We start from the raw sequence: 25,945 nt of genomic DNA, 5'->3' as shown, positions 1-25,945 counted from the left end.
ATCCCCCACAGAGGGGCGGGCGGGGGAGTGCGGGAGGTTCCCCACAGAGGGGCGGGCAGAGGAGTGCGGGAGGTCCCCCACAGAGGGGCGGGCAGGGGAGTGCGGGAGGCCCCCGAGAGAGGGGCGGGCGGGGGCATTCCCCGACATTCTCGATCCAACTTCAACCATCGCAAGACAGGTTGGTGAGAAATCCAATTGTAAAAAAAAAAAAAGAGTATAAGTGTAAAATGTCACACAGGCACGATGGACCAGCCGGCCAGTTCATCGGTTTCATTTGTTTGCAAATATCAGCACAACATCGATTTAACACGGGAAGTGTGACAAATGTGGATCAAGGAAAGCTTCAAAACAAGTAAAATGTGCGACGACAAGATTAAAGAAGGTTTTTCAGCGATTTAATATGAGAACGAGATGACGTCATCTGAACGGAACACAAGCCGCCATTTCCGTACGTTGGGGCGGGGTCAAGACGACTTCTCATCACGTGTTCCTGGTCACGAGGTTTACAGGAAAAGATCGTCGGCCTTGATACAGGAGAAGTGGAGGTCTCACAACGTGCAAGTCTTTGCTCCCTTTACCTGAACCTTCCAGGTCGGTGAACATTACCTCAGTTTCCCTTCGAGAGACACAATAATGAACCAAATTGGAGAACGACATCGACGTCGTTCCTCAGGGTAAGGGGGTTTCTTCAGGGTGGGAAATCTAAATATCGGATGTTGCAGTTGGTCGTCGTTGCTTCGCTGACGTGTTTAATCGAATAACGTCATGTTGTTCCTCACGAACATTCTGCGCTGTTCACTCCGTCATTAGCCTGAGGTGATCTTACATCTGCTCGAAAGTCAGATCACGTCTTCTTCTTCTTCATCCTTGCTCATGATATTTATATTTGAGCAAATACAACTGGTCACTTCACTGAGGGAAACATTAAGTTGGGGAGAGAGGGGGAGCGAGAGAGAGAGAGAGAGAGAGAGAGAGAGAGAGAGAGAGAGAGACAGAGAGAGAGAGAGAGAGAAGGGGGGGAGAGGGGGAGAGATGGGGAGGGAGTGAGAGAGAGAGGGGGAGAGAGATAGAGATAGAGAGAGGGGGAGAGATAGAGAGGGGGGAGAGATAGAGAGAGAGGGGGAGAGAGAGAGAGAGAGAGAGGGGGAGAGAGATAGAGATAGAGAGAGGGGGGAGAGATAGAGAGGGGGAGAGATAGAGAGAGAGGGGGAGAGAGATAGAGAGAGAGAGGGGGGAAAGATAGAGAGAGAGGGGCAGAGATAGAGAGAGGGGGGAGAGAGAGAGAGATAGAGGAGGGAGAGAGAGAGAGTGAGAGAGTGAGAGAGATAGAGAGTGAGAGGAGGGGAGAGGGGGAGAAAGAGAGAGTGAGAGAGATAGAGAGAGTGCGGGGAGAGGGAGAGAGAGAGAGAGGAGGGAGAGAGGGGGAGATAGAGAGAGAGATAGGGAGGGAGATAGAGAGAGAGGAGGGGGAGAGGGGAAGAGAGAGAGAGAGGGGGAGATAGAGAGAGGAGGGGAGAGATAGAGAGAGGGGAGGATAGGGGGAGAGTGAGAGAGATAGAGAGAGTGAGATAGAGATAGAGAGAGATATAGAGGAGGGAGAGGGAGAGAGAGAGAGAAGGGGGGGGGAGAGATAGAGAGTGAGAGAGAGATAGGGAGGGAGATAGAGAGAGAGGAGGGGGAGAGGGGAAGAGAGAGAGAGGGGGGAGATAGAGAGAGGAGGGGGAGAGATAGAGAGAGGGGAGGATAGGGGGGAGAGTGAGAGAGATAGAGATAGAGAGAGATATAGAGGAGGGAGAGAGAGAGAGAAGGGGGGGGAGAGATAGAGAGTGAGAGAGAGAGAGAGTGAGAGAGAGATAGAGAGTGAGAGAGAGAGAGAGTGAGAGAGAGATAGAGAGTGAGAGACAGACAGACAGCGACAGAGAGAGAGGAGGGTGGGTGGGGGGTGGGGGGGGGAACTAACAGCCTAAACTTCCAGCCTTTGAGAGAGACTTAGTGAGGGTGTGAGATTTGTCAGGATTGAAAGACATATTCTAAGTGTTTGATCAGCTTGTGATTTTATCCAGATCTGCAGAGAGTGAAGAGGACGCTGTCTGCCACGTTAACTGTGTATTTATATTGTTACGGAAATGGCCGTTCGTTGTCCACTAAATATAGGATTAGCTCAGATCCCCCATTAAGTGCATGTTTAGCTAGGTTGTTCGGTAAAATTGACGTTACATGTGTGTCGGGAGGTGTCGGATGCATGTTTATTGTTCGTACAGTGGTGGTATGTGGAGCTGGGGTAAGTAGTTTGTCGGCTTCGTAAAGGGGGAGGAGCCAGTGGCTCGGAAGCGAGCGAACGAAGACCTCGTGGAGTGGTTCAGTTTGGGGGAACAGTCGGGTTCGAGGCGTGCTCGGGTTTCGAGGGGAGAAAGAAAGGAAAAAGTGGTAAGAAACTGAGAGGACGGCGGTGATTCTGCCGAGAGAGAAACTGCAGTCCGCCGAGTCTGGCCGGTGGTGGAACTGAGAGCGCCGAAGCTGATATCTGCTTTGAGAGGACCTGGCTGCTGTGTGAGTCTGGAGTCGGATTCGAGCGGAGGTCATCGACAGGTTCGGCCTGCGTTTGGCGATGGAGCCTCTGACTGTCCCTGCTCACCTCATGGCTCGACGACGTTTTGGAATCCCATGGACCCAGCTTACGGAGTCCGGCACCTCGAGTTGGCCTTGTCTGGTGAACAGGCCAGGCCTGGACTTGTATGCTGGACCTTGAGAGAACCCAGCTGGGACCCATCGTCGATCTAACGGTCTTGTGCCGTCGACCTTACGCGGGGTCAGAGACCGCGTGCTGTGCGAAGGGGGAAGGCGAGCGCCGTCTTGCCGCGCAGCGTGTTCGAGCTTGGGCTTGAATCCATGGACATCGGCTTGTTATGAGTGACATTCGTGCTTTTGACCCTTTCCTCTGGTCCATGAAACATCACCAAGTACTCTGTCTTGTCTGCATGCTGTCTGTCTGTCTTGTCTGCATGTTGTTTATGACATTTCTCGGTAGGGACCTCCCCAAAACCTGTAATCCGTAGTTCCCTAGTTAAAAACGGGTTAAAGATTGTTAATAAAAACATTGTCGTGAATATTTTGCGTTTGTGTGTTTCCCGGTGTGCCCCAGAGGAATAAATTAGCCCGATACGTTAAAAAAAGGCTACGGATTGGAGCCGACACCCGTCGAACTACACCGTCTGAATCCTTAACATTTGGCAGTCAGGAGCGGGATATTTGGACCTGTGGTACATTTCGCACCGCGAACATTGGTTACGAGAGGCGCGAGAAAAAAAAACCGAAGCTCGCAAATTTGATTTTTATTTTGAGCGGATCGGGTGAAAAACTTGGAAATTATAAAGAAAAAGGAGTCGCAAAATGGCGGCGCGGCTCCACCTTGGCGCGGCACGAAGTGGGAGTGGGCTATTAATAGCGCAACGAATGGCACAACACGAGGCGGAGGCTCCCGACCACCGGTTCAAACCACGTGGTCACGGCACGCGCCATGGCAGGCGTGGCAGGACGACTACGTGAACATTGGCAAGCTTCAGACACAATTGGGGGATGCCTTGGAAGAGGTGAGGAGTTATGAGAATTATATAAAGGAGGTGCAAATTGAATTGGACGAGGCACAACGGCACGGAGACGAGCTTCAGAAAAAGGATGTGTACGGTGGGTTACAACAATTGGCCGATGTACGGGAAAAAACTCGGTGGCTGAAAGAGGACATAGCCAACAGAGTCGACGAACGATGTGGAGAAAAGAATAAAGTAGTGTTGTTTACCCGTCAGTTGGAATATGAGAAGAGCAAACTGAACAAAAGAATAGAGGAAGAGCAGATTGGTATCTCCCAGGATAGGAAGAACTTTGAAAAAGAATGGGGAAAAAAGCTAGAAAAGGAAAAATGTGAACACAATTTGGAATTGAAACAACTGAAGGAAGAGGTAAGATCAGGCGATCAGATAAGAGAAAGCCGAGAACAGAAGATAATAAGAGGTGATAAATCTCTGCAGCAAAGGAAGGAAGAATTATTGGAAAAGTCAAGACAGTTCGAAGAATTACAGGGAGAAAAGAGGAAAGTAGAGTGGAGTATCCATGAGTTGGAACAAGAGAAGAGCGAACTGAACAAAATAATAGAGGAAGAGCAAATTAGTAATTCTCGGGAAAGGAAGGAATTTTATATGACGGGATAGGAAGGATAATTGGAAGAAGAATGGAAAACAAAACTGGAAATTAACAAGGAATACGGTAAGAGAGTGAACGAATTGAGGGAGGAAGCATGCGAAAGAGGTGAGATGAGAAAGGAATTAGAAAAGAAAGCTTCTGAGTTACAGAAACACCAAAGGAAAGAGAGGGAATTGCAAAACGAACTGAGGGTGTTAAGGGAGGAAAGAAAGAGAACGGAGAATGAAACATGAAAGAACCACACTGTGCAGATCAAACAGCGAGCAGCCAAAGCAAGACTAAAGAATGAGATGCAAGAAAGAGTAGCGAAAGAACAACGAATGAAACAGGAAAGGGAGATCAACCAATTGAAAGAAACGACGAGATTGGAGGAGGAAGAACATGAGAGACAATGGGAGAGGAAACAAAAAGGACAAGAACAACTAAAGGAGAAAGCGAGGTTGGAGTACGAGGAGATAGTGAAAGAACAACGAATGAAACAGGGAAGGAAAATCAGCCAATTGAAGGAAGCGACGAGATTGGAGAACGAAGAACATGAGAGACGGTGGGATAGAAAACAAAAAGAAAACGAATTTGAAACTGACCAACTAAAGGAGAGAGCAAGGTTGGAGTACGCGGAGATGGAAAAACTCCGGAAAGATAACGATCAACTAAAAAGGCTCGGAGAGGAAGAACGACTCGAATGGAAAAGAAAATGGAGCCAGGAAGTAGGACAGCACAGTAATGTGGGATGTGTGACATCACCACAGGGAGTAATGTTAGTGGTCCGGGACTTGATTGACATCACTCGCTGGATGAAACCACAATTAGAGCAAACCCTGGTGGAGGAGACATTGAGGGAGCATACGGGGTTGTTGACGAATGAAACACATTTTGAGCAGGTCCAGCGTGTGGAGCTGACAGCCCCAGAGGAGTGTGGCGAACCGATGATGAGCAACCTGCTGGAGAGAAGCGACCGGACCGAGGTGACTCTGGAACGAAGCAGGTACGTGGGTACATGCATACATGGTGCGGACGATGAGCTTAAGGTAGAAATTGGATTTTATGTTAATGAAGAGACTCTGTCCGATGGGGTGCACATATACGTGACCCCTGAATGTGTGTGTGGAGTGCCTGTGAACGAATGCTGTGAGCCCACAGTCCAGACTACAGCACCGGTATGTGCTGTCGAGGCCGAAACGTGTGTGGGTACTCACCTGGCGGTCGAGAATGTAGCCCTGGAGTGCGAGGCAGTTGGTCAGTGCACAGGCAAGGTTGAAGGTGTGGAGGGTCAACACATAACCTTGGAATGTGTGCAGCCTGCTGTGTGTGGGAGGCCTGAGCATGGAATGAGTGGTGACATGGGAAATAGGTTAGACGTGCAAGGGGAAATAGAAATGCCACCAGGACAGAACTTGAGCCAGGGGATGGAAACCATAATGGACAGCTCCGCATAGATTCTTACAGAATTGGAGGTGCTGCATCCAGGAGCCTGCTTCAGAAATTGGATTTTAATTTCTCAATCAGCCTCACAGGAACTTTGGAGTGGAGTGCAGATGAGTAGCGGGTGGCACTGGCGTGTGTCACTTGGTCTTCGAACCTTTCTGAGCACACGAGGGGTTTGGCTCGCTGAATGGGGTTTATCTGTCTTCAGGGAGTTATGGAGAAGAGGGGGGAGGCCGCCTCCCTGATTGGGGTTTACCTGATTTCCGTGAACTCTGGAGAAAAGGAGGGGGTGGACCACAACCCCAATTGAGACGTGACCCCTTTGTCCCGTGGGGGAAAGGCGGCGGGGTCATGTAATGGGAAATGAGGGATTCATTCCCTCACTCCCTTTCCAATGAGCCAAAGAAGCAGGCCATATTGGGATGTAAGAAATTTTGATTGAAAATTGTACCGAAAGTGATTGCAAATTGAGAGATGACAGAAGACATAAGAGTGGCACGAGTGGATGTGGGTGATTATTGAAAAAAAGCGGTGGAGACATTACAGGCAGAGCTTTAAACACACCTGAAGCAAGTGGATTACAAAGAGTGGCTTGTTTTAGGAAGGATTGAAATGCCTGGTTGAACTGCATTTGTTTACCATCGATATCACCGTGCCAACATTGCTGTGTCACCTGCTGTCCAATGCAGGGCTTGTTGCCTGCTGCTGCTGCTTGTGAGTAGGCCAGATGGGCCGAAGCATTTTTGTGGGCCATTGAGGCCAAAGTGCTTTTGTGGGCCGTTGCGGCCAAAGATTCATGCCATTTTGTGGCCTCAGTGGGCCGAAGAACTCTTTGTGAGATTAGGCCACTGGGCCGACTGAACTCACCTGGTGAGAGGCCAATAAGGCCACGAAGTGAGGAAACCCTCAGGGGTGAATGGACAATACTGCCGGGAGGGGCATGAAGGAGCGAACACGTGAAAGAACTTTGAACCTTTGAATGTTCTGCTCCTATGCCAATATTGGTGTTTAAGTAAAATTGAATGCCCTCCCGTTCAAATCCATAATTAGAATGTTAAGTAGTGTGCATAGAGTGTGAATTTGTTTGTTAGATTGGTGACCCGACACACGAGGAGAGGGACATGCCAATCTTACTGTGACACTTTGGTTTTTGGAGTTAAGTGGTTCCCATGTTGTGGGCCAGAGTAAATGAGAGATCTGTGCTGTACGTGAGTCAGGGCCATTGCCGTGGGCTTCCTCAGATGGAGGCTCGGGAGAAAGGTGGGGGTAGTGTTTATATTTATTGGTACTAAATATTTAGTGGTACTAAATATAGGATTAGCTCAGATCCCCCATTAAATGCATGTTTAGCTAGATTGTTCGGTAAAATGGACGTTACATGTGTGTCGGGAGGTGTAGGATGCATGGTTATTGTTCGTGTAGTGGTGGTGTGCCGAGAGCTTCTTCTTCCTCCCCTCTCCGGACGATAGGCCCCGCCCAGTCGGCTGAGGGGGAGTGGACTGGAGAAAGAAAAGGTGGAGCTGGTGGGAGAAGTTTGTCGGCTTCGTAAAGGGGGAAGAGCCAGTGGCTCGGAAGCGAGCGAACGAAGACCTCGTGGGTTTTTTTAGTTTGGGGGAACAGTCGGTTTCGAGGTGTGCTCTGGTTTCGAGGCGAGAAGGAAAGGAAAAAGTGGTGAGAAACTGAGAGGACGGAAGTGATTCTGCCGTGAGAGAAACGCCAGTCGGCTTTGAGAGGCAAGCGAAGAAAAGCGAGTGGTGATTCTGCCGAGAGAGAATCAGCAGTCGGCCGAGTCCGGTCGGTGGTGGAACTGAGAGCGCCGAAGCTGCTATCTGCTTCGAGAGGACCTGGCTGCTGTGTCTGGAGTCGGCTTCGAGCGGAGGACATCGACAGGTTCGGCCTGCGTTTGGCGACGGAGTTTCTTACTGTCCCTGCTCACGGGTTAAAGATTGTTAATAAAAACATTGTCGTGAATATTTTGCTTGTGTTGTGTTCCCCGCTGTTCCCTAATAAATCTGGTTGGTTCGTATAAAGTTGCTGCTATGTGGATTAATTCGTGTCGCGTCTTGGAACGATCCGTTCGATCGGTATATAAAACCAAAATGGTTCCAGACTGGCAGAAAACGCTCGGCATCTGACAAAACCAGTCTGTAACCGGGGTTCTATTTCCCCAACTGGTAAGGTCCAGGATTACGTTGGTATCGCGATTGAAGACGCGTGACCCGAAGCCTGTGCCGAGCCAGCCGGCGTTATAAACCCCGGAGACTGCCGGAGTGGGTTGAGAACCCCTCCGTCGCTGAATCCTGAACAATATTTTCACTTGGAATATGCTCAACGCCTTCTTCAAAGCTGCAAAAGTTTGATTTTGGAAAGCAATATGGGTGGCACACATCGATTTTCGTAGATCTGTCAGCATTTAACGAGTAAAATGGACCATGGTAAGATGAGAGTAAGTTTTTGAGTGATACAATGGGGGGGGGGGGAAGTGATGACATCATCTGAGTTCCTGATAACAAGTGCAATTTTGAAATGACCACGTGATCGACGTGAACTGGATCACGATTGTGGATTTTACTCCACAGTTGTGGATTTGTGGACGACTGTATGCAATACACGTTTGCATGTTGAGCCTGCTCTGCTCTTCCTGTTCAACAGGACCAGGAGAAACCAACGGCAAGGAGATGCACCCGGACTGCAGGAAGACCCTGAAGGTTTGTTCCCGCAGTCGTCTCATCTCGAGTGCCCTCAATACGTGAGACAAGTTCTGGACCTGAGCTCCCAGTATGGAGGATACAATTCCATGAGCAACGTGGTGGGTCCACCGAACATATTTTCCATCTACTTGGACTTCCTGCACGTGCCCATGCCGAGAACATGTGGGTCGTGGTGGGACCGCTTTTCCCGATGGACACCCGGACGTTGTCCCAAGAATCCCGAGTGGTTTAAAAGCCAGGATTTCATCGAGTTACTTTTCGACGAGCCCGTCTTCCCGACCGGGGTCTTGGTGTTGGAGACGTACCACCCTGAACATGTGGTTCGTATTCTGGCCAAGTCACGGGATGACGGTGAAGACTCTGCTGTGTGCAGGTACCAATGACCCTTTTGGTTTAAATCTCCAACGAGTTTTAAAGTCTTTATGCTCCTGAGTCCAAAAGGGATGAAATGACCAATTATCGTTTGCTTTGGGAGTATGTTTACCCGCTCACTGGTCTTACATGATGATAACGGGATTTCAATAACATCTTCGTGAAATAAATGGATTAGTTACCTGGTTTTTTATAACATTTGATCGACAGGTAGTGGACAAAATATTGGAAACCCCGAGGTAAATGAGTGTATATTGAAAGCAACAGCTTCCACACAGGTGTGGCCCATGCGTTAATTTAGCAACTGACAACCCAGGCTGCACAGGCCCATTTGAAGACCACTTTGTGGTCGAAAAATCCAAGTGATTGAATGCTTTTCCAGATCTCGCATGGAGATTTACCCAGATAGACTAGTGTTGGCTTAATGGTTAAGGTGGCTGGCTTAAGATCTCAGGTTGAAATAACACCAGGTAGGTTGACTCAGCCTGTCATCCTTCTTTGGTCGGCAAAATGAGTACCAGATTACTGGTAACAGCGGCACAGCTCAGAAAATTATGCAACCAGCAGCCAGATTATGCAGAGGCTGCACATCAACAACATGGACCCTGTCTGCACAACCAATCAACATCAACAACATGGACCCTGTCTCGTTGCGATCTGCACTTCTTTTAATCACACAAATGACAATGAAGGAGTTGTTTAGCCATCACACCAGGAGTGTGGATGTGGTGTGGTGTGGTTTGTGGTGTGTTGTTTCGCCACTCAACTGCAGTGTGGGAGTAATAGAGATGGAGTAAGGTTAACCTCTTTAGCATAATTGTCCTATTGTACTTGTTCTTTGTCCGAATGCAGCACAAGGCTTCAGGTTCGGGTCATTGGCTGAGGGTGCGGCTTTGCCACTGATGCAGTGCCCAATGCCAGTTGTGGCAGGAATTTGTAACTTGACCATGGTGTTGGTAATAGCTCGCCTCCTCTTCACGAAAGACACCATTGGCTCTTTAACGTCCATCCGAGGGACGACACACACATTGATGAATCACCTTGCCTGTGAAACATCAGGATGACAGTTTGTCACTGGGTCGAGATTCAAACCCAGGCGAGACGGCTTGAAGGTGAGTGTGCGTACCTCTGGAGTCTAGACCATCATGTCAGTCCCCGATTGTACTGTAAGATCTTCATCCTCAAGCCATGACATTTCACACAGCTTAAGGGGATCGTTGTGTAAATTTTGAATGCAACATCAAGTTTCATTCATTTATTTGTTAATTTATTTAATAATGTGAGTCATGTCCTTTTACACATCCGTTTGTATCACATTGGAGATGATGTTCGACATGAGCCACACCCTAATACACAATGTCTACTTCATGGTAAAATCAAAAGGACACTCCTCAAAAGGTTTACTTTGGTGATGTACGATGCAGGTGGCGGACGCTGTGGTCCGGCCCTGCGGACACCGATCTTCCACCGAGCGACCCATTCACGTTTTCCCCACGGATACAACCACCAGGTTTTGCGACGAACGTCCTCCGTGTCGAGTTCAGTTGCTCCGTGAACGCTTACCACGTGGAACTGGCCGCTGTCGTTCTGTACGGTATCCCGGTGGACATCATGCAACTAAAGAAGAGCAAGAATGAAGATCTTGCTGAGTCAGAAACACTTCGGCAGAAACAAAGCACGATGGAAAGAAGGAGACGAGATATGGTTGAACATATGGAGGAAGAAAGGAGGGTGGACGAAGAGGAAGAGAAGCTTTCCCCCTTCACAAATAATGGATATTATGACCTTTTACCTTTCGAGGTGAGTATGTGAACCCCCACTCATCATCTTTTCTTGTTCTTTTTAAACTTGGTTTTCCAGATCACATCATCTCATTGTTTGGCTTCAGAATGGTTTCAGACAATGGTGTCAACATTGAAATGGCTGTCCAAGTCTGTTTGTGTTTGGAAGCCTTGATGGCTTCACTAGTGGTTACCTGGGTTGTTTTTAGAGTTACTGGTTTGTCATTTGATGGACATCCGTGACTATCTGGATAGTGACAGTTGGTCAGGTTGATGCACTGATAATTAAATCGATTTCTTTTTTGCTGCCTTACTTCCACGACAGATTATCGAACTTATTTTATCTCACCTGACACTCCCTGAGCTGTTCTGCCTCGCTCAATGCAGCAGTACCTTGCACGACTGCTGCTACAACCCTTCCATGTACAAACACCTGGACCTCAAGCCTTTCTGGCCATCTCTCTGCGAGGAGGACCTTCAAGCTTTGAAGCCTCGTCTCACCCATGCACGCTCGCTCGGTCTCTCATGGACTGGAAACGATGGAAAATTCAGTCCTACGGTCCTAAGACAGTGAGTAATTGAATGCAAAGTTAGTAATCGACGGCCTGGGTTGAGGTGAACCGTCTCCACTTCTCTTTCATTCTGATCAGTTTCTTCTCCTGTCTCGTCTCTTACCGCTTCTCCGATCACCAACAAACTTGGTCGACATAATTACCAGTCACAATTCTGCTTACAGGATATAAATTTACTTACCACTCTTCAGTTTATCCAGGTTGACCAGATCAAAAGTAGAGTTTTCTCAAAGCGTTTCCCATGCTGAAGTCACGGAATTCCGGTGTTGGACGCCATTGCGTCACGGAATTGTTGCTGCTGCTGTTTTTATTTCGTTTAATTAATTTTTGTGTGGTCCTTCTGTCCTTTCAAATCCTTTTCCATGTCCTCAGCAGTCCTTGACAGGTGGCTCTTCCGACGTCATGATGCTATTGAGTGTTTGTATTTGTACAGTCCTCACGTCCTATCACATCCCTTCCCATCACCATTCCTTGACGGTTGTATCCAACTGCTATTAATAAGCTTGGTCACCAGATCAAGTTCGAGTTATTTAGACTTTGGAAAACCATCAATGAGATCGATTTGTAAAGCTGTTGCAAAAACAAAAAACCAACACAAAAAATACCCGTGAGTGCACCACGGCAGTGAAGGGCCAAATGGCCTTGTTTCTTTCTTTGAGTTTAATTCCTTCATTGTCAGACTTACACACACACACACACACACACACACACACACACACACACACACACACACACACACACACACACACACACACACACACACACACACACACACACTATCCTTGCAGCGGTTCGAGGGGTTCTTCACATGACCTAACCCTGGGAACCCCCAGTAAGTTTGCAAAATTTGTTCGGGATTGGCCTCGCTGTTTTTTTCCATGATTTTCAGACCGACACAAACATACATGCAGATAATTTATTTGGGTGAGGGGGAGGAGGTTGGATTTGGGGTTGGGTTGTTCCCTTGACCTGACCCTGGGAACCACGAGCAAGTTTGTTAAAGTTGGTGGGGATTGGCCCATCCGTTTCTTTTTATTTGGGTATTTCCATACGTATCGTCGATTGGTAATTTAAACATACATGCACCCCGAGACCCCCAGAATATCAAACAATGTCCGAAATGGACAAATTAAAACTTTTTTTCGTGTTCGTAGTCGGCTGCTGAAAAGCTCTGCATTGCTGATAAGTTGAATTCCTGAGTTTAAATTTTGTAATTTGGCTCAGATTAACGAATGTTGAGGTTATGGCAGATGCGGAAATGAAATAAAGCGACGAACTCTGGTGTCTCCAGGTGTTTATAAGCATGACAATGTACCCAGTGATTTGTCGGGATGATGAACAGGCATTCGATGATATTAGTGAGGAAAGTGAAAAAATAACTTCATCGTTGAAAAAGCATTGCGGCCTATTCCAAGTCAAGGCATTGTTGAGCAGGCCAAAAAATAGCGAATGAAGACCCCAGCGAGGGAGAGCGAGGTTGCCTTGGTGCCGGAAAAGGATATAATTATTTAAGGCTGTTAATTTTTTTCAAAAGGTGTTTTCTAATTAAACTAAACACCCTATGATCACCAATGCACTCCCTCGGAGTTCCCTTCGTATGCATGCAAAGTATCAGGTTGGTAGATTTCATGGTTTTGAAGTCATGGAGGACACACACACTGTCAAACACAGTGACATTCATTATTATGGAAGAAGAATGATCGTGAAACACCCTGCGACCCGTGCCTTTTGCATCCGATCATCATGTAATCTAATCATTCTCATTTGTTGGAACGTGAAAAATATCATTCATTTAATTATCTTCTTTTGTAAAATTATTTCCACGACATAGAGGGTGCAGCATATTGTTGCGGATCCGGGGTGGCAGGATTCTCGCCCGATCCTTGGCACCGTCTCCGGGGTTTATAACGCCGGCCGGCTCGGCACAGGCCTCGGGTCACGCGTCTTCAATCGCGATACCAAAGCAATCCTTGTACCTTACCAGTTGGGGAAAAATAACCCCGGTTACAGACTGGTTGTGTCAGATGCCGAGCGTTTTCTGCCAGTCTGCAACCATTTTTGGTTTTATATGCCAATCGAACAGATCGTTCCTCGACGCGACACGAATTAATCCATAGCGGCAACTTCATCTGAATCAACCAGATTTATTGGGGAACATCGGGGATCACAACACAAGCAAAATTCATGACAATGTTTTTATAAACAATTCTCAACCCGTTCTTAACTAGGGAACCACAGACTACAGGTTTCGAGGGGGTCCCTACCGAGATATTCCTTATACAACACGTGCAGACAAAGACAGACAGACAGACAGCATGCATGCAAAACAAGACAGAGTACTTGGTGATGTCTCATGGACGAGAGGACAGTGTCAAAAGCACGAATGTCGCTCGCAACAAGCGGATGTCCACGGCTTCGAGCCCCAGCTCGAACGCGCCGTGTTGCAAGATTGCGGCGTCGTACTCTTGCCCCCTTCGCACCGCACGCGGTCTCCGCGCGCTCTGACCCCGCATAAGGTCGACGATGGGCCTCAGCTGTGCACCAGACAAGGCCCAAATCGAGGTACCGGGCTCCAGCAAGCAGACCGCAAACGTGTCAAGCCGTTGGTGTGAGCAGGGACCGTCAGAGGCTCCATCATCTCCTCTCCTGCCTTCCCGCCTCGAAGCCCGACTTCCCAACTCCGTCCTCTCAGTTTCTCTCTCTGTCGAATCATCTTTTCTTTCCTTTTCCACGCTCACCTCTCAAAGCCGGCTGCCGTCTCTCTCACAGCAGAATCACCTTTCATAAGAGTCGATCGCCGACTTGATGTGCAGGCCGCCTCTCCCACTGCCAAAAAGGCAGACTCGGCGCGCTCAGGTTCAGTTTCTCTCCCGGCAGATCCACCACTGCATTTCCTTCGTTCGCTCGCCTCGAAGCCGACTGGCTCCTCCCCTCAGTTTCACTTCCATCTCTCGGCCACTCCCTCAGCCGACTGGGCAGGGCCTCGTCTGGAGAGGGGAAGGAAGGAAGAAGAAGCTCTTGGTCCACCACCACTGTACGAACAATAAACAGCCTCTTACACCTCCCGACACACATGTAACGTCCATTTACCGAACAACCTGGCAAAACATGCATTTAATGGGGGGGGGGTCTGGGCTAATCCCATATTTAATAGCACACTAAGGGCCATTTCCACAACAATGAGAAGAAACAAATTCACAGAGCAACACCAAGATGAGCTGTTGTGAACTTCTTTCTCTCAGAGTTCTGTTCACAAGCCTCACTTTTTAAAGCAAAATTATTTTCATAGAAAGGGGGAAAGAGGGGGCATGGGTCGGACAAAGAACAGTACATATTATACTCACAAAACTACACATCACTCAATGTTCCTCAGATTTCTAATTAGCAAAACACCAAATATTGTTTGTGTGCGAGCATGGGAACAACGGTCTCCATGTGCAAGTATGGGAATTCATCTCCCACTCAATCGTGGTTTGATTGCAAGCGATCAGTTCGATTCACAGGGCAAGGGGCTCGCTCATCCTTGGGGCAGAATATGTTGCTCTCATGCGAAGGCAAATGTGTGGGCTGCTTCCTCTTTTTAAGGACGTTACCTAAACTCTGGGTGAGATCATTTTACCCATGATCCTTCATGGTGAACAACTCCAGATATTATGACAAAACGACTTTGGTTAATTACAATGCTTTGCAATAGACTTTATACCTTCACAAGCATTTAAAAGCGTAAGTAAGCTGTTAGCTGTAAGTTTATGGAGCAATAAGAACACAGAGCTGTATCAATTATGTCCTCATGGACCTTATATGCATGTCTATGGGGTCATATTTGGGATTACACAAGCTTCAATCAATTAACATTCACACATGGGAATAATTAATAGCGAATCACAGAACAGACACATACTCATAGAGGAATGTAATAATCATGTTTCTGATGAGCTTTCAAATCAATCATTGTCCATCATCTCGGTTTTTCCTAATATATTTATTTTATGGGATAAAAGACTTTATTTGTGAAGTTTAAATCAATGATTCGGCTTTATAAAAAAACCATTGAGCTAAGATTTAAAAATAAATTTTCCACCACAGCAGCAAACGTGTGTCGATGTTAAGTTGGTTTTGAAGTTTGTCTTGTCTCTCACGACTTTGTTTAAAACACCATCCCAATGTCTAACTACGGTACTTTTTTTAGGCTCCTGGGTGAGTGGTCTGAGCACCTACTGCACCTGGAGCTGGCAAACTGCCATTGGATCACAAAGAAATCCTTGGAATCTGTAATCAAGCACTGCCCAAACCTTCGTGACCTGGACCTGTCGTCATGTGACGGAATACGACCCGGAGAATTCAGGCAGCTCTCGTCCTTGCAGAGGCTACAACGCCTCGTCCTGTACCGAACGGAGATCAATGTAAGCTATTCACGTAGTTTATGTACGTTCACTTTCTCGCAATTTTGTCATTTATAAAATCATTGCAAGTAAATCTTGATTTTATTTCGTGGCAATGTTAAATCGAGAGGAACATTTGAAGCGGAAATTTCATACATTTCCCGTTTACTTTGCTTCCATATCCCATTGAACGAGGCAAGGTCGATGTGGCCTTGGTGGTGCCCTTCTTTAATTTACATGGTCTACTGCCTGTGAGATTTTTTGAATCTTAAAGGATGAGTTAAAGGATGACATCGTACTCCCATCTTGTTTCAGACAGAGAGTCTTCTGTCGATAACTTCCAAGTGCACGGAGTTGAGGGATCTCAACCTCAGAGGCTGTTCTGAGGTATGTGCATCTCTTTCTACGACCGCAGTGGTGTTTTACAGTCAAACGATAGTCCCTTATGATTGTGAAGACAAGCTGATTTACTTCCCCTGCAGCAATGGGTGTCACGATGCATGTTCCTCATCTTTCCAACCTCAGGTGGGACATCCTGACACGGTCTTACTCAGTCTGGCCTCAAACTGCCAACAGCTTCGCTCGCTCGATATGTGGAGATCCATCGGGCTGACGGAGGTCGGATTGGCACACCTGACATCCCGGTGTAAGGATATCGAGGTACTTGGCCTTACAGAAACACGGACACAATGCTTGAAAGTTTCTGTTATTGAATAAGGAGAAAGCGGTATATTTGGGACAAAGAAAATTGGAGTTTCACACGAAATGATGAAGATCGTTCATTATCACATCAAATATATGATTTGTATCACAAGGTGAGTGAAGTTGAAAGCTTTTGAAGTTTTTTTTTTTCTCCATTGAAATAGGAACAATGTTGTCTGTTTTCCTCCCTCAAGACGTCTCTGACTCCCAACTATCTCTCGCTGGTCACTCCCTCCTCAGGAATGACAGACTTCAGCCTCATCCTGGTGGAGGAGTTGCTCTCCTCATCAAATACTTCATTCCTCACTCTCCATGCACTGCCCTCCCTCCCCCCATGAATACCTCTGAATACGGCTTCCCCTCCACTCCCACCTCATGTTTATATGTGTACTGAACCGTCCACCAAACAGTGATGACTCCATTTACACCTCACTTTCCGAAAACATGAACCAACTTCGATCTTCTCATCTGAACTCTCTCTTCCTCGTATGTGGTGACTTCAATTGTCATCATGTCAGTTGGCTCGGTGTGGGAACCTCTCTCACCTGTCATGGCACTTTTTGAAAAGACTTCTGCGAATCATTGGGACTGACTCAATCGGTCAACTTCCCGACCCCTATCTCAACCAATGGTACTCTATCTCTTCTGGATCTGATTTTGACAAATTTCTCTGAAAATATCTGCTGTTCTTTCTCCGTTCCAATCGGTTCTTCTGACCACGTCCTTGTCAAAGTGGACATCTCTCTGACTGTTATCAGAGAACCAACTCAGTGCCGTCGAGTCTGGCATTTCACTCAGGCTGACTGACAGGGTCTCCAAGCAGTCATCAAACTTCCAGACTGGTCTCCCATCGCTCCTTTCTCCAACATCAACTTATCCTGGGAATTCTTTCAAAGAAACTTGCTCTCCCTCATGCACAGATTTATCCTCTGTCGTTTTCAGTTGTCCGACCCTTCCTTCCATCCATGGTTCACTGAAGCTTGTGGCGAGGCAGTTGTCCTGAAACAACTTGCCTTTGCCTCATGGAAAGCTCACCAACTGAGGGTAATGTAAGTTCCTTCCATAAAGCTTGTAGCAAGTGTGTGTCTTCCCTCAGGAGAGCCAGAAAACAACAACTTTCTCATGTCAAGTCTGAACTCTCAAACCTCTCTCCCTCCTCCAAATCGTGGTGGCATCGAATCAAAACTGTTTCTGGTGAATGTTCCCCCTCCATCCCCTCCATTCCCTCCCGCACTGCTGATACCGCACTTGAAAAGGCTGAATGCCTCAACTCGGTGTTTGCATCGAAATCTTGTGTCCAAAACCAATCGCTTTCTGTATCCACCTTTCCCAATCGCACCCACCTGTCCCTGGACTCTGTGTCCTTTTCTCCTGACAAGGTGGAGAGTTTGCTGTCATACCTCGACTCAGATTCTGCAATCGGTGCAGACGCCATCAGCCCACGTGTCCTAAAACCTTGCTCCTCTGCTCTTGCTCAACCTCTCTTTGTTCCATTCACCCTCTCTTTTGCTCAAGGTCATCTGCCATCTTCTTGGAAATCAGCAAACAATACCGCCCTGCATAAAAAAGGTGCAAAAACAGATCCCTGCAACTCCAGACCAATCGGCCTTCTCGCAATCATCAGCAAGGTCATGGAATCCATCATCGCTTCAGACATTAAATCCTTCCTCTTCTCCAATGGCTTGATTTCCGATCATCAATTTGGTTTCAGACCAGGTCACTCTAACCTGGATATGCTGCCTCTGCTCTCCCAACAATGGATGGAGGTCCTCAATGCTAGATGTGAAATCAGAGCCGTATCCCCAGACATATCGCTTGCTTTTGACACGGTCTGGCACCCTGCCCTGCTCACCAAACTCTCTACATATGGTGTCCAAGGACATCTCCACTCATGGCTCGTAGAGTTCCTCTCCTGTCGCAGCCAACGTGTGGCCAGAAGTGGAGTTCTCTCATCCCCTCTTCCTGGCCAGGCTGGAGTTCCTCAATCCAGTGTTCTGGGCACTGTTCATTTTCTGGTTTTCATCAATGATCTCTCAGATTCTCTGGAAAATCCCCTTTATCTCTTTGCTGACGACTCCACCCTCTGCTGTGCCATCTGTCATCACTCAGAACGGCAAGCAGCAGCTTCTTCACTCAATGCAGATCTGGATAAAATCACAACTGGTCCAACACATGGAACTTGTCTTTCAATCCTGACAAATCTCACACTCTCACTTTGTCTCTCAGAAAGGACCATCTGGACCCCGCACCCTGCTCCCCCACCACCTCATCCACTTTCTTAACTTTCTGGAAGAAGTCCATGGCCCACCGGAGCTCCTGACCACATACAAAGCTTTTTCCGCAGCCTTATGGAGGACTGCCCTCCTCTCTGGGCTGGTGCTCCTGCATCTCACCTTTCTCGACTTCACGCCGTGGAAATCAAGGCATTTCGGATCATTGGTATCTCCCGTGGTGAGGCTGAGTCTTTGGGTCTCTCACTCTCTCACCGCAGGCAGGTCGGTGGTCTTTCTGTCATCTCCCGTTTCCTCTCCGATCTTGCCCCCCCCCCCACTCTGTCTGCAGGTTTGTTTGGCCATATTTAACACAAAATCACTGCTTATCTGATCAATGCAAAACTTTAGATGTGTGATCTACTTCCCAATTTGAGGCATGTTTTAACGTTGTGATGTCATTGTGATCGCACCTTTTTCCACATGGGAAGTGGATATATTTAAAGTTTTGCTTCAATCAGTGAAGTGGTTCCAGAGAAATACATTTTAACCGTTTTCCTTCTCTCAAATATGGCCAGCAAACCTTGTGAACTTCATTTTTCATGGCTCGCATTTTTGTGAGCGTCCACGTAGAAACGACTGCTCGCAGTTATGAGTCGCAGTTCTTGGGACAAACTCGCCATGAGAAATATAGTTTGATAAAAATGATAAAATAGGACAGCATCGTCACCGCAACGGGTGGAGTAGGGCGGCATCGTCATCGGAACAGGCAGCGAAGGATGGCATCGTCGTTGGCACGAGCGTCGTCCGGTACCCGGCACAACTACTCTCATTTTTGTTGTTGTTACGGCCTGGGGTTCGGGGCTCACCACGAGGGGAAGCACTCGAGTTTCTCCCCAACACCCGGTCCTGAGGCCGCCAACCACAGATAACCCCGTGATCCAACGGGCTGTATTTCTTACACAGCCGTCGTCGCTTGATTTTGACTGCTCGCTTTGCAGGTTTATGCTTCTCTGTTTCCGCGATACCTTTCTATTGGCATGGCAACCGAACTCGAGACCACACCCTCGGCACCACATCTTCTGAGTGGAACAGGTAGGTGCAGCACCCGCTATTGGAGTAAATCAGGTGTGGTACAACTTCCCGTGTAACTATACTTGCACACTTTGTCGGACCAACAAAGGAAAAGACAATTGAGACAGGTTGGAAATATCAACAAAGAATTACTTTATCACACATTTTCATTACCTCTGCCGCCGAAGGTGGATGAAGGTGATGTTTTCATCCCTGTCTATCTGTCTGTCTGTTTGTTTGCTTGTTTGTTTCTTTGTGAACAAAATATCGCAAAAAGTTGTGGCTGGATTCGGGCAAAATTTGGTGGAGAGCTTGGGTGTGTGACACGTGACGAAATGATTAGGTTTTGGTGTAGATACACATCTTGTTCTGGATCAAAGAGGTTTTTAAGTCATTCTTCGCCATTGTGAGATCGGGCGTAAAGTGACATAACGCAGGATATCTCAAAAAGTTATGGACGGATTCGGACAAAACTTGGTGTATGAGGTGGTTGGTTGACAAGAACAAGCCGATTAAATTTTAGTTCATGTCCAAATCCATATCCTGCCTATCAGTGGGATACAAGACGTAAACTGATCAGCCTGGCAGAGGTACGCTCTCTTCCGAGTGCCCTTCTGGATTACACAGCATTTATCATGTGACTTTCAACAACGAACTCTCCTCCTCTCATCACACTCCCTTCGCTCCCCTTTCCTCATCGTTTTAAATCCTTTCTTGTTTCTTCCTTCCAGTTTATAACTTGGAATACTGAATGGTTTTGTTGGGCTTGTTATTTTGTCAAGTTATATTTTTTTCGGAAACACTTGTGGCTATAATGGCTCTCTTATTGTACAATGAAGTTCTTGAATTAATGGGAATTAATAAGCTGCACACATTACTGATGTTGATTTAATACTTCCACACTTAAACTGTTTCACACAGGATCTGGACCTTGGCTGGTGCAGGAATGTACGGGCAGACATCGGTGAGATGGTGCGAGAGCTGCCCAGACTGCGCAGACTGGTGTTAACGGCTAACCGCTCCGTCAGCGACACTGACCTCGAATCACTCGCCACTCACTGCCCTTTACTGGAGCAGCTCGACATACCTGGTACGGTAATTGAGGAGATGATGGAACTGATGTGGATGGATCCAAGAGGGTCACAGAGGATGCTCGATGTGGAAGGAAAATATATATTGCAAGTAGAAACGAGAACGGCACTTTGTTGAGTGCGTACCTCCTCCAGACGGAACCGTTTACGTTTTGTGGTCCACTGATAGGCCGGATCTGTATCCGGGCCTGAACCAAAATCGAATCAGCATGTTCTTGTCATCTCCACAAATCATCCACCAAGTTTCTTCCGAATCCGTCCATACAACGTTTTCAGATATCGGTTTTGACCCCCTATCTATCAATGGTGAAGAACCACTCAAAAAATTCTCGTATCCGGTTCCAGATCTTCACCAAAATTGAATCATTTCGTCCTTATCGTCCTGGTGGATGTACGTGCTACACTGAGTGCTGTTGTACTGTGGTGAGTTACTGTGTTATCTGCACACCAAAGCTCCAGATGACTGTGAGCTATTTTCACCCTTGTTTGTCATTCATTGGAGAAATTATATCTGTGTGCGTGTGGCAGGCGCTTCATTGGCATTGGCATGAGCCTCGTCCGGTACCTGGCACAACTACTCTCATTGTTGTTCTTGTTGGGGCCTGGGGTTCTGAGCTCACCATGAGGGGTGAGCTGCCTAACACCCGGTCCTGAGGCCGCCGACCACAGATAACTCCGTGATCCAATGGGCTGTAATTCTTCGACATCCGCAGCCGCTTGATTTAGACTGCCAACTTAGCAGGTTTATGCTTCTCTGTTTCCGCGATACCTTTCTATTGGCACGGCAACCGAACTAGAGGCCACACACTCGGCACCACACCTAGCGAACTTCTGAGCAGAACAGGTCGTTGCAGCACCCGCGAATAGAGCAAATCAGGTTGGGTACAACTTTCCGTCTAACTATACTTGTACACAAGGGTGCTTCATAATAGTTGTTAAAAAAATAAAAGTATGAATATTCATGCTCCCTGTGTGTGCCTTTGTTCCATTTGACAGTAGAAACATTCACACCAAATATGAAGCAGATTGGAGGATGTTTAGGGGTTCCTCAAGTTCCACAATATTGTTGAAATTTGCCAAACTGTAACTGACAACTTGCCGTCGAATGTGCACAACGCAGAACACTTCACGCAGTACAATGCTTCGTCATCTATGGTATTTCTCTGAGCACTTGGTGGCATTGGCACTTTTCGATGACTGAGTCTCTTGTGAGACAAAAATGGCAATGACTGCCAATTTTAAAAAGAAGCCAGCAGAGAAAATCCTTAAACATCTGGATTGAAAGTCTTTCAACTACGCCATGCCACTGGAACAATATGTCAGCCAACGTTCTCTAAAAATCTTCGATTTGCTGCTCATGGAAGGGCAAGAGGAGGCACACAACTTCCTGGTCAAGCAACCACTATTGTGGCCAGAAGATCCACTCTATATGAAGTTTAAAGAGGCTGTTCAAAGACTCAAAGTGGTGAATGAAACTGCTGAGCGCGGCATAGCACTCATGACAGCATATAATGGCAGTTTGACCCATGATGAGGAGCAGGTTCAATACCTGCTTCAGGTAGTGGCTGCCCACCGAAAGGCCATTCCAAAGCCTACTAAGGCCACTTTAACAATATAAGTGACATTTGAATTAACTGAACATTGAACTATTGACATGATATATTTCTGCAAAGACATTGTCACTGTATTTTGATTATTTCATGTTTAAAAGATCAAGCATTTTTTTTACAATAGTACATTACATTGTGCAAATTACGTGTATTATGTAAATATGAACCAAAATTGTGCTAACTTGAGGAACCCCTAAATATCATAGAATTTTGTTCATTTTTGACCTATAAGTTCTTATGGGGTGTTGGAACACAGGCAAAATCAGGGAGCAGCAAAAATCAAACTTTCATTTTTTTGGAACACCCAATTCTACATTCTGTCGGACCAACAAAGGAAAAGACAACTGACACAGGTTGGAAATAACAAAGAAATATTTTTACACACACACAAGCAATCATATAACAGCGTAACATTTTCATTACCTCTGCTACCGAAGGTGGATGAAGGCTATGTTTTCATCCATGCTGTCTGTCTGTTTGTTTGTTTGGCTTCTTGTTTGTTTCTTTGTGAACAAAATATCCCAAAAAGTTGTGGACGGATTCGGACAAAACTTGGTGGATGAGTTGGTTGGTTGACAAGAACAAGCCGATTAAATTTTAGTTCATGTCCGAATCCATATCCGGCCTATCAGTGGGATACAAGACGTAAACTGATCATCCTGGCAGAGGTACGCTCTCGACCGAGTGCCCTTCTGGTTTACACAGCATTTATCTTGTGACTTTCAGCAACGAACTCTCCTCCTCTCATGACACCCCCTTCCCTCCCCTTTCCTCGTCGTTTTAAATCCCGTTTCTTCTTTCCAGTGTCTCGATAACTTAGAATACTGAATGGTTTTGTTGGGCTTGTTATTTTGTCAAGTTATATTTTTTCGGAAACACTCGAGTGGCTATAATGCCTCTCGAATTGTACAATACGTGACTTGAATTTATGGGAATTTAAAAACTGCACACAATACTTATGTTGATTTAATTGTTCCACACTTAAACTGTTCCACACAGAACCTGGACCTTAGCTGGTGTACGAATGTGCGGGCAGGCGGTGGTGCTCTCGGTGAGATGTTGCGAGAACTTGCCCAGACTGCGCCGACTGGTGTTAACGGCTAACCGCTCCGTCAGCGACACTGACCTCGAATCGCTCGCCAATCACTGCCCTTCACTGCAGCAGCTCAACATACCTGGTACGGTAATTGAGGAGATGATGGAACTGATGGGGATGGATCCAAGAGGGTCACAGAGGTTGCTCGATGTGGAAGGAAAATGAAAATTGCAAGTAGAAACGAGAACGGCACTCAGTGGAGTGTGTACCTCCTCCAGGCGGAACCGTTTACGTTTTGTGGTCCACTGATAGGCTGGATCTTCCTGGGACCTCCCTGGGAAGAGGTCCAAAATGTATAACGTTCCACCGTCACGATCGGTTTCGTTGTGTAATGTTCTGTTCACAAGGACTTCAGGTGAGCGTAGGTTTTCCATGTTGGCGGAGCTGGGTCACTCAAGTTCTTCACTGACTTAAACTCATCTGCTCCCACAACTGCCAAAAATAAACTCGCCTGCACATCTTCATCAATCCGGTTTGGCGCCAAAAACGCGTCCTATCCGTCCGTGTCGTCCTCGAACAATCCACTTTTTCCTTGAAAGGCCCAATATTCCCAAACACCGCCATGTCTTGAATATACCTTCCCACGTCCGATCACCTTCGAGATCCCATCATCATCACCGGTTTGTTATAAACTTAAGAAACGCCTTCACGTCCGTATTTCAGGAAAGGAGCAGGCCCGAGTGAAGGACACGGACGATGTGGAACGACGCCATAGCCCAGGACCCGTTTATTATACGCATGTGCAGCTTCCCCACTACATCATGACATCATTCAACACAACAATGAAGTATCGGCAAGAGTAAATATGGTATCCATCCATCCATCCATTGGGACCATACTCTGTGCAGAGAGTTGGTGCTGCCTCAGCAGTCTCCTTGGGTTTTGGGCACAATCCTGGACGGGTCGCCACTCCAACACAGGATACCAGCAAGCTGGCATTCATTTTGCTGACCTCAGAAGGATGACAGGCTGAGTCAACCCCACCTGGAATTAATTCAACAGCCAAGGAGAATTTGAACTCAGGGCCCTGGGATCCCAAGCCCACTACTCTCGTCATGAAGCCAACACCAGGCACAAATATGGTATCGACCGATCGAATACCCCTGGAACCTTTTTTGTGCTTCCTGGTGTGTTTTTTTTGTCACGTGATTGTCTGGTGGCGAATCAACCATGGAGAAACGTTGACTGCACAGGTTTCGTGATCACGTGGTTATCTTCTCCCGAAACACCTCGTGCCCTCGGCTCGTGCTCCGCAGCATTCCTTCCTTTTCCACACTGTACTTACAGTACCAGACGATGCAGGATGACCCGAGGACTCTCCGGTGAAGATCACCAAGCGAACACCCCGCGATTCACGAGCGGCGCCGATGGAGGAAGCGCGCTCGGTCCGGGAGATTCTCTCACATCACCTGTCTGGGGGTTTATTCTTTGTGCATCCTTGTGATCAGGTGCACAGGTGTTAACCATTAAATTGTTTGTTTTTCCCAATAGGTTCAGCCGAAATCTTTTAATTACTTTCCTAGTTGAATGCAAATTGGTAATTTAATCTGATTGGAGTTATTTATGGACGAATATTAATTATATCAAAGTCTAAGTTTACCCTTTTATACTTAATTAATTGTATCAAAGTCCAACAACCATTTTTCCATTTGTAAGATGAGAATTCAGTTTCTCACCTTCACTTGACCCTCATCAACCAACATATTGTTACGGCTGTGGAAATTCGCAGAACACCATAAAGGTCCTAAGTTCAGTGATATCGATAAGTCCGTGTTCAGTTAGAGTTCCCCACCGTTGTTTAAATGGGGTTTATTCGTGTGGACGGGGCTGTGATCTTTAAGTTGGTCGTTATGCTTTACTATCGTTATTTTGGACCAACCGCTTCACACAATCACCCTGCAAGGGACAAAGAGAACTACCGCGGCGGCGCGCGTCCCTAATTTGGCGGGAAAACGCTTTCTTCGAGAATTTCCCGCATGTTTTGGAAGGAGAGCGGGGCGAGAGCGGAGGGGCGGGGCGTGGGTAATAAATCTCTCTCTCTCTCTCTCTCTCTCTCTCTCTCTCTCTCTCTCTCTCTCTCTCTCTCTCTCTCTCTCTCTCTCTCTCTCTCTCTCTCTCTCTCTCTCTCTCTCTCACTCTCTATCTCTCCCCCCCTTCTCTCTCTCTCTCCCTCTCCCTCCTCTATATCTCTCTCTATCTCTATCTCTCTCACTCTCCCCCCCTATCCTCCCCTCTCTTTATCTCTCCCCCTCCTCTCTCTATCTCGTTGCTGTTGTTGTTGTTGCTGCTCGTGCTGAGGAGAATCGTGAGGGGAGCTGCTGCTGCTGCTTGTGCTGGTGGAAAGAACTCTCTCTCTGGAGTTGCTGCTGGGGTTGCTATCGTTGCTGGTGTGGTTGCTGCCGCTGGACGCAGCGTAAGGAGCTGTGCTGCTGCTGCCGGAGCTGCGTGGAGATCTGGGCTCGTGTCCGAGTCGGGAGCTTGGAGCGGTCAGTCGGTGGAGGTCCGGGCGTCGCGAAGGAGACGTGGGCTGGAGGCGCAAGCCTGCGCGTTCGAGTGAGGAGAGCCGGAGAGAGCTCGCCTGCCACGCGGAGGGCCGCTCAACCGCGGCTACGCTCGCTGCCGTGGGGACGGGACGTCGCGACTCGCCCCATCAAGGCACCACGAGGGTGCAGGTAACCTGCAACGGTCTCGTGCGGCTGCTATGAGCGAAAAGCGGTCGTTC

General features: G+C 47.4%; 1 protein-coding gene across 3 annotated transcripts; it reads left to right on the top strand.

The window, feature by feature from the left end:
* The first annotated feature begins 269 nt into the window (after positions 1-269).
* On the top strand, positions 270-25,362 carry LOC147008304 (F-box/LRR-repeat protein 4-like). Of its 3 annotated transcripts, XM_085865194.1 has the most exons (10): positions 273-674; positions 8,275-8,706; positions 10,130-10,505; positions 10,812-11,056; positions 15,248-15,461; positions 15,756-15,827; positions 15,966-16,100; positions 20,348-20,516; positions 21,046-21,259; positions 23,127-25,362. In XM_085865194.1, exons 1-9 carry the CDS (start codon positions 634-636, stop codon positions 21,066-21,068), a joined length of 1,707 nt encoding a protein of 568 aa, XP_085721320.1. In that variant the 5' UTR covers positions 273-633; the 3' UTR covers positions 21,069-21,259; positions 23,127-25,362. The 3 variants fall into 3 exon arrangements, with proteins under 3 accessions (XP_085721322.1, XP_085721320.1, XP_085721321.1); XM_085865196.1 differs by lacking the exon at positions 8,275-8,706 and having other exon boundaries at positions 270-674; XM_085865195.1 differs by lacking the exon at positions 21,046-21,259 and having other exon boundaries at positions 279-674.
* Positions 25,363-25,945: the final 583 nt, after the last annotated feature.

This window comes from Eptatretus burgeri, chromosome 20 (assembly GCF_056783735.1).
Source record: "Eptatretus burgeri isolate ZD-2024b chromosome 20, Ebu_testis_v1, whole genome shotgun sequence".
Lineage (NCBI taxonomy): Eukaryota > Metazoa > Chordata > Myxini > Myxiniformes > Myxinidae > Eptatretus > Eptatretus burgeri.
The sequence above is the reverse complement of the archived record's forward strand: the minus strand, read 5'-3'. Positions and strand labels throughout refer to the sequence as shown.

Excerpts from the sequence above, each read along its gene's own strand:
- LOC147008304 (XM_085865194.1), top strand. The coding sequence starts at position 634 with ATGAACCAAATTGGAGAACGACATCGACGTCGTTCCTCAGG. Across the intron at positions 8,707-10,129 it reads GAAGACTCTGCTGTGTGCAG|GTGGCGGACGCTGTGGTCCG; the intron begins GTACCAATGACC and ends TGTACGATGCAG. Across the intron at positions 15,462-15,755 it reads TGTACCGAACGGAGATCAAT|ACAGAGAGTCTTCTGTCGAT; the intron begins GTAAGCTATTCA and ends ATCTTGTTTCAG.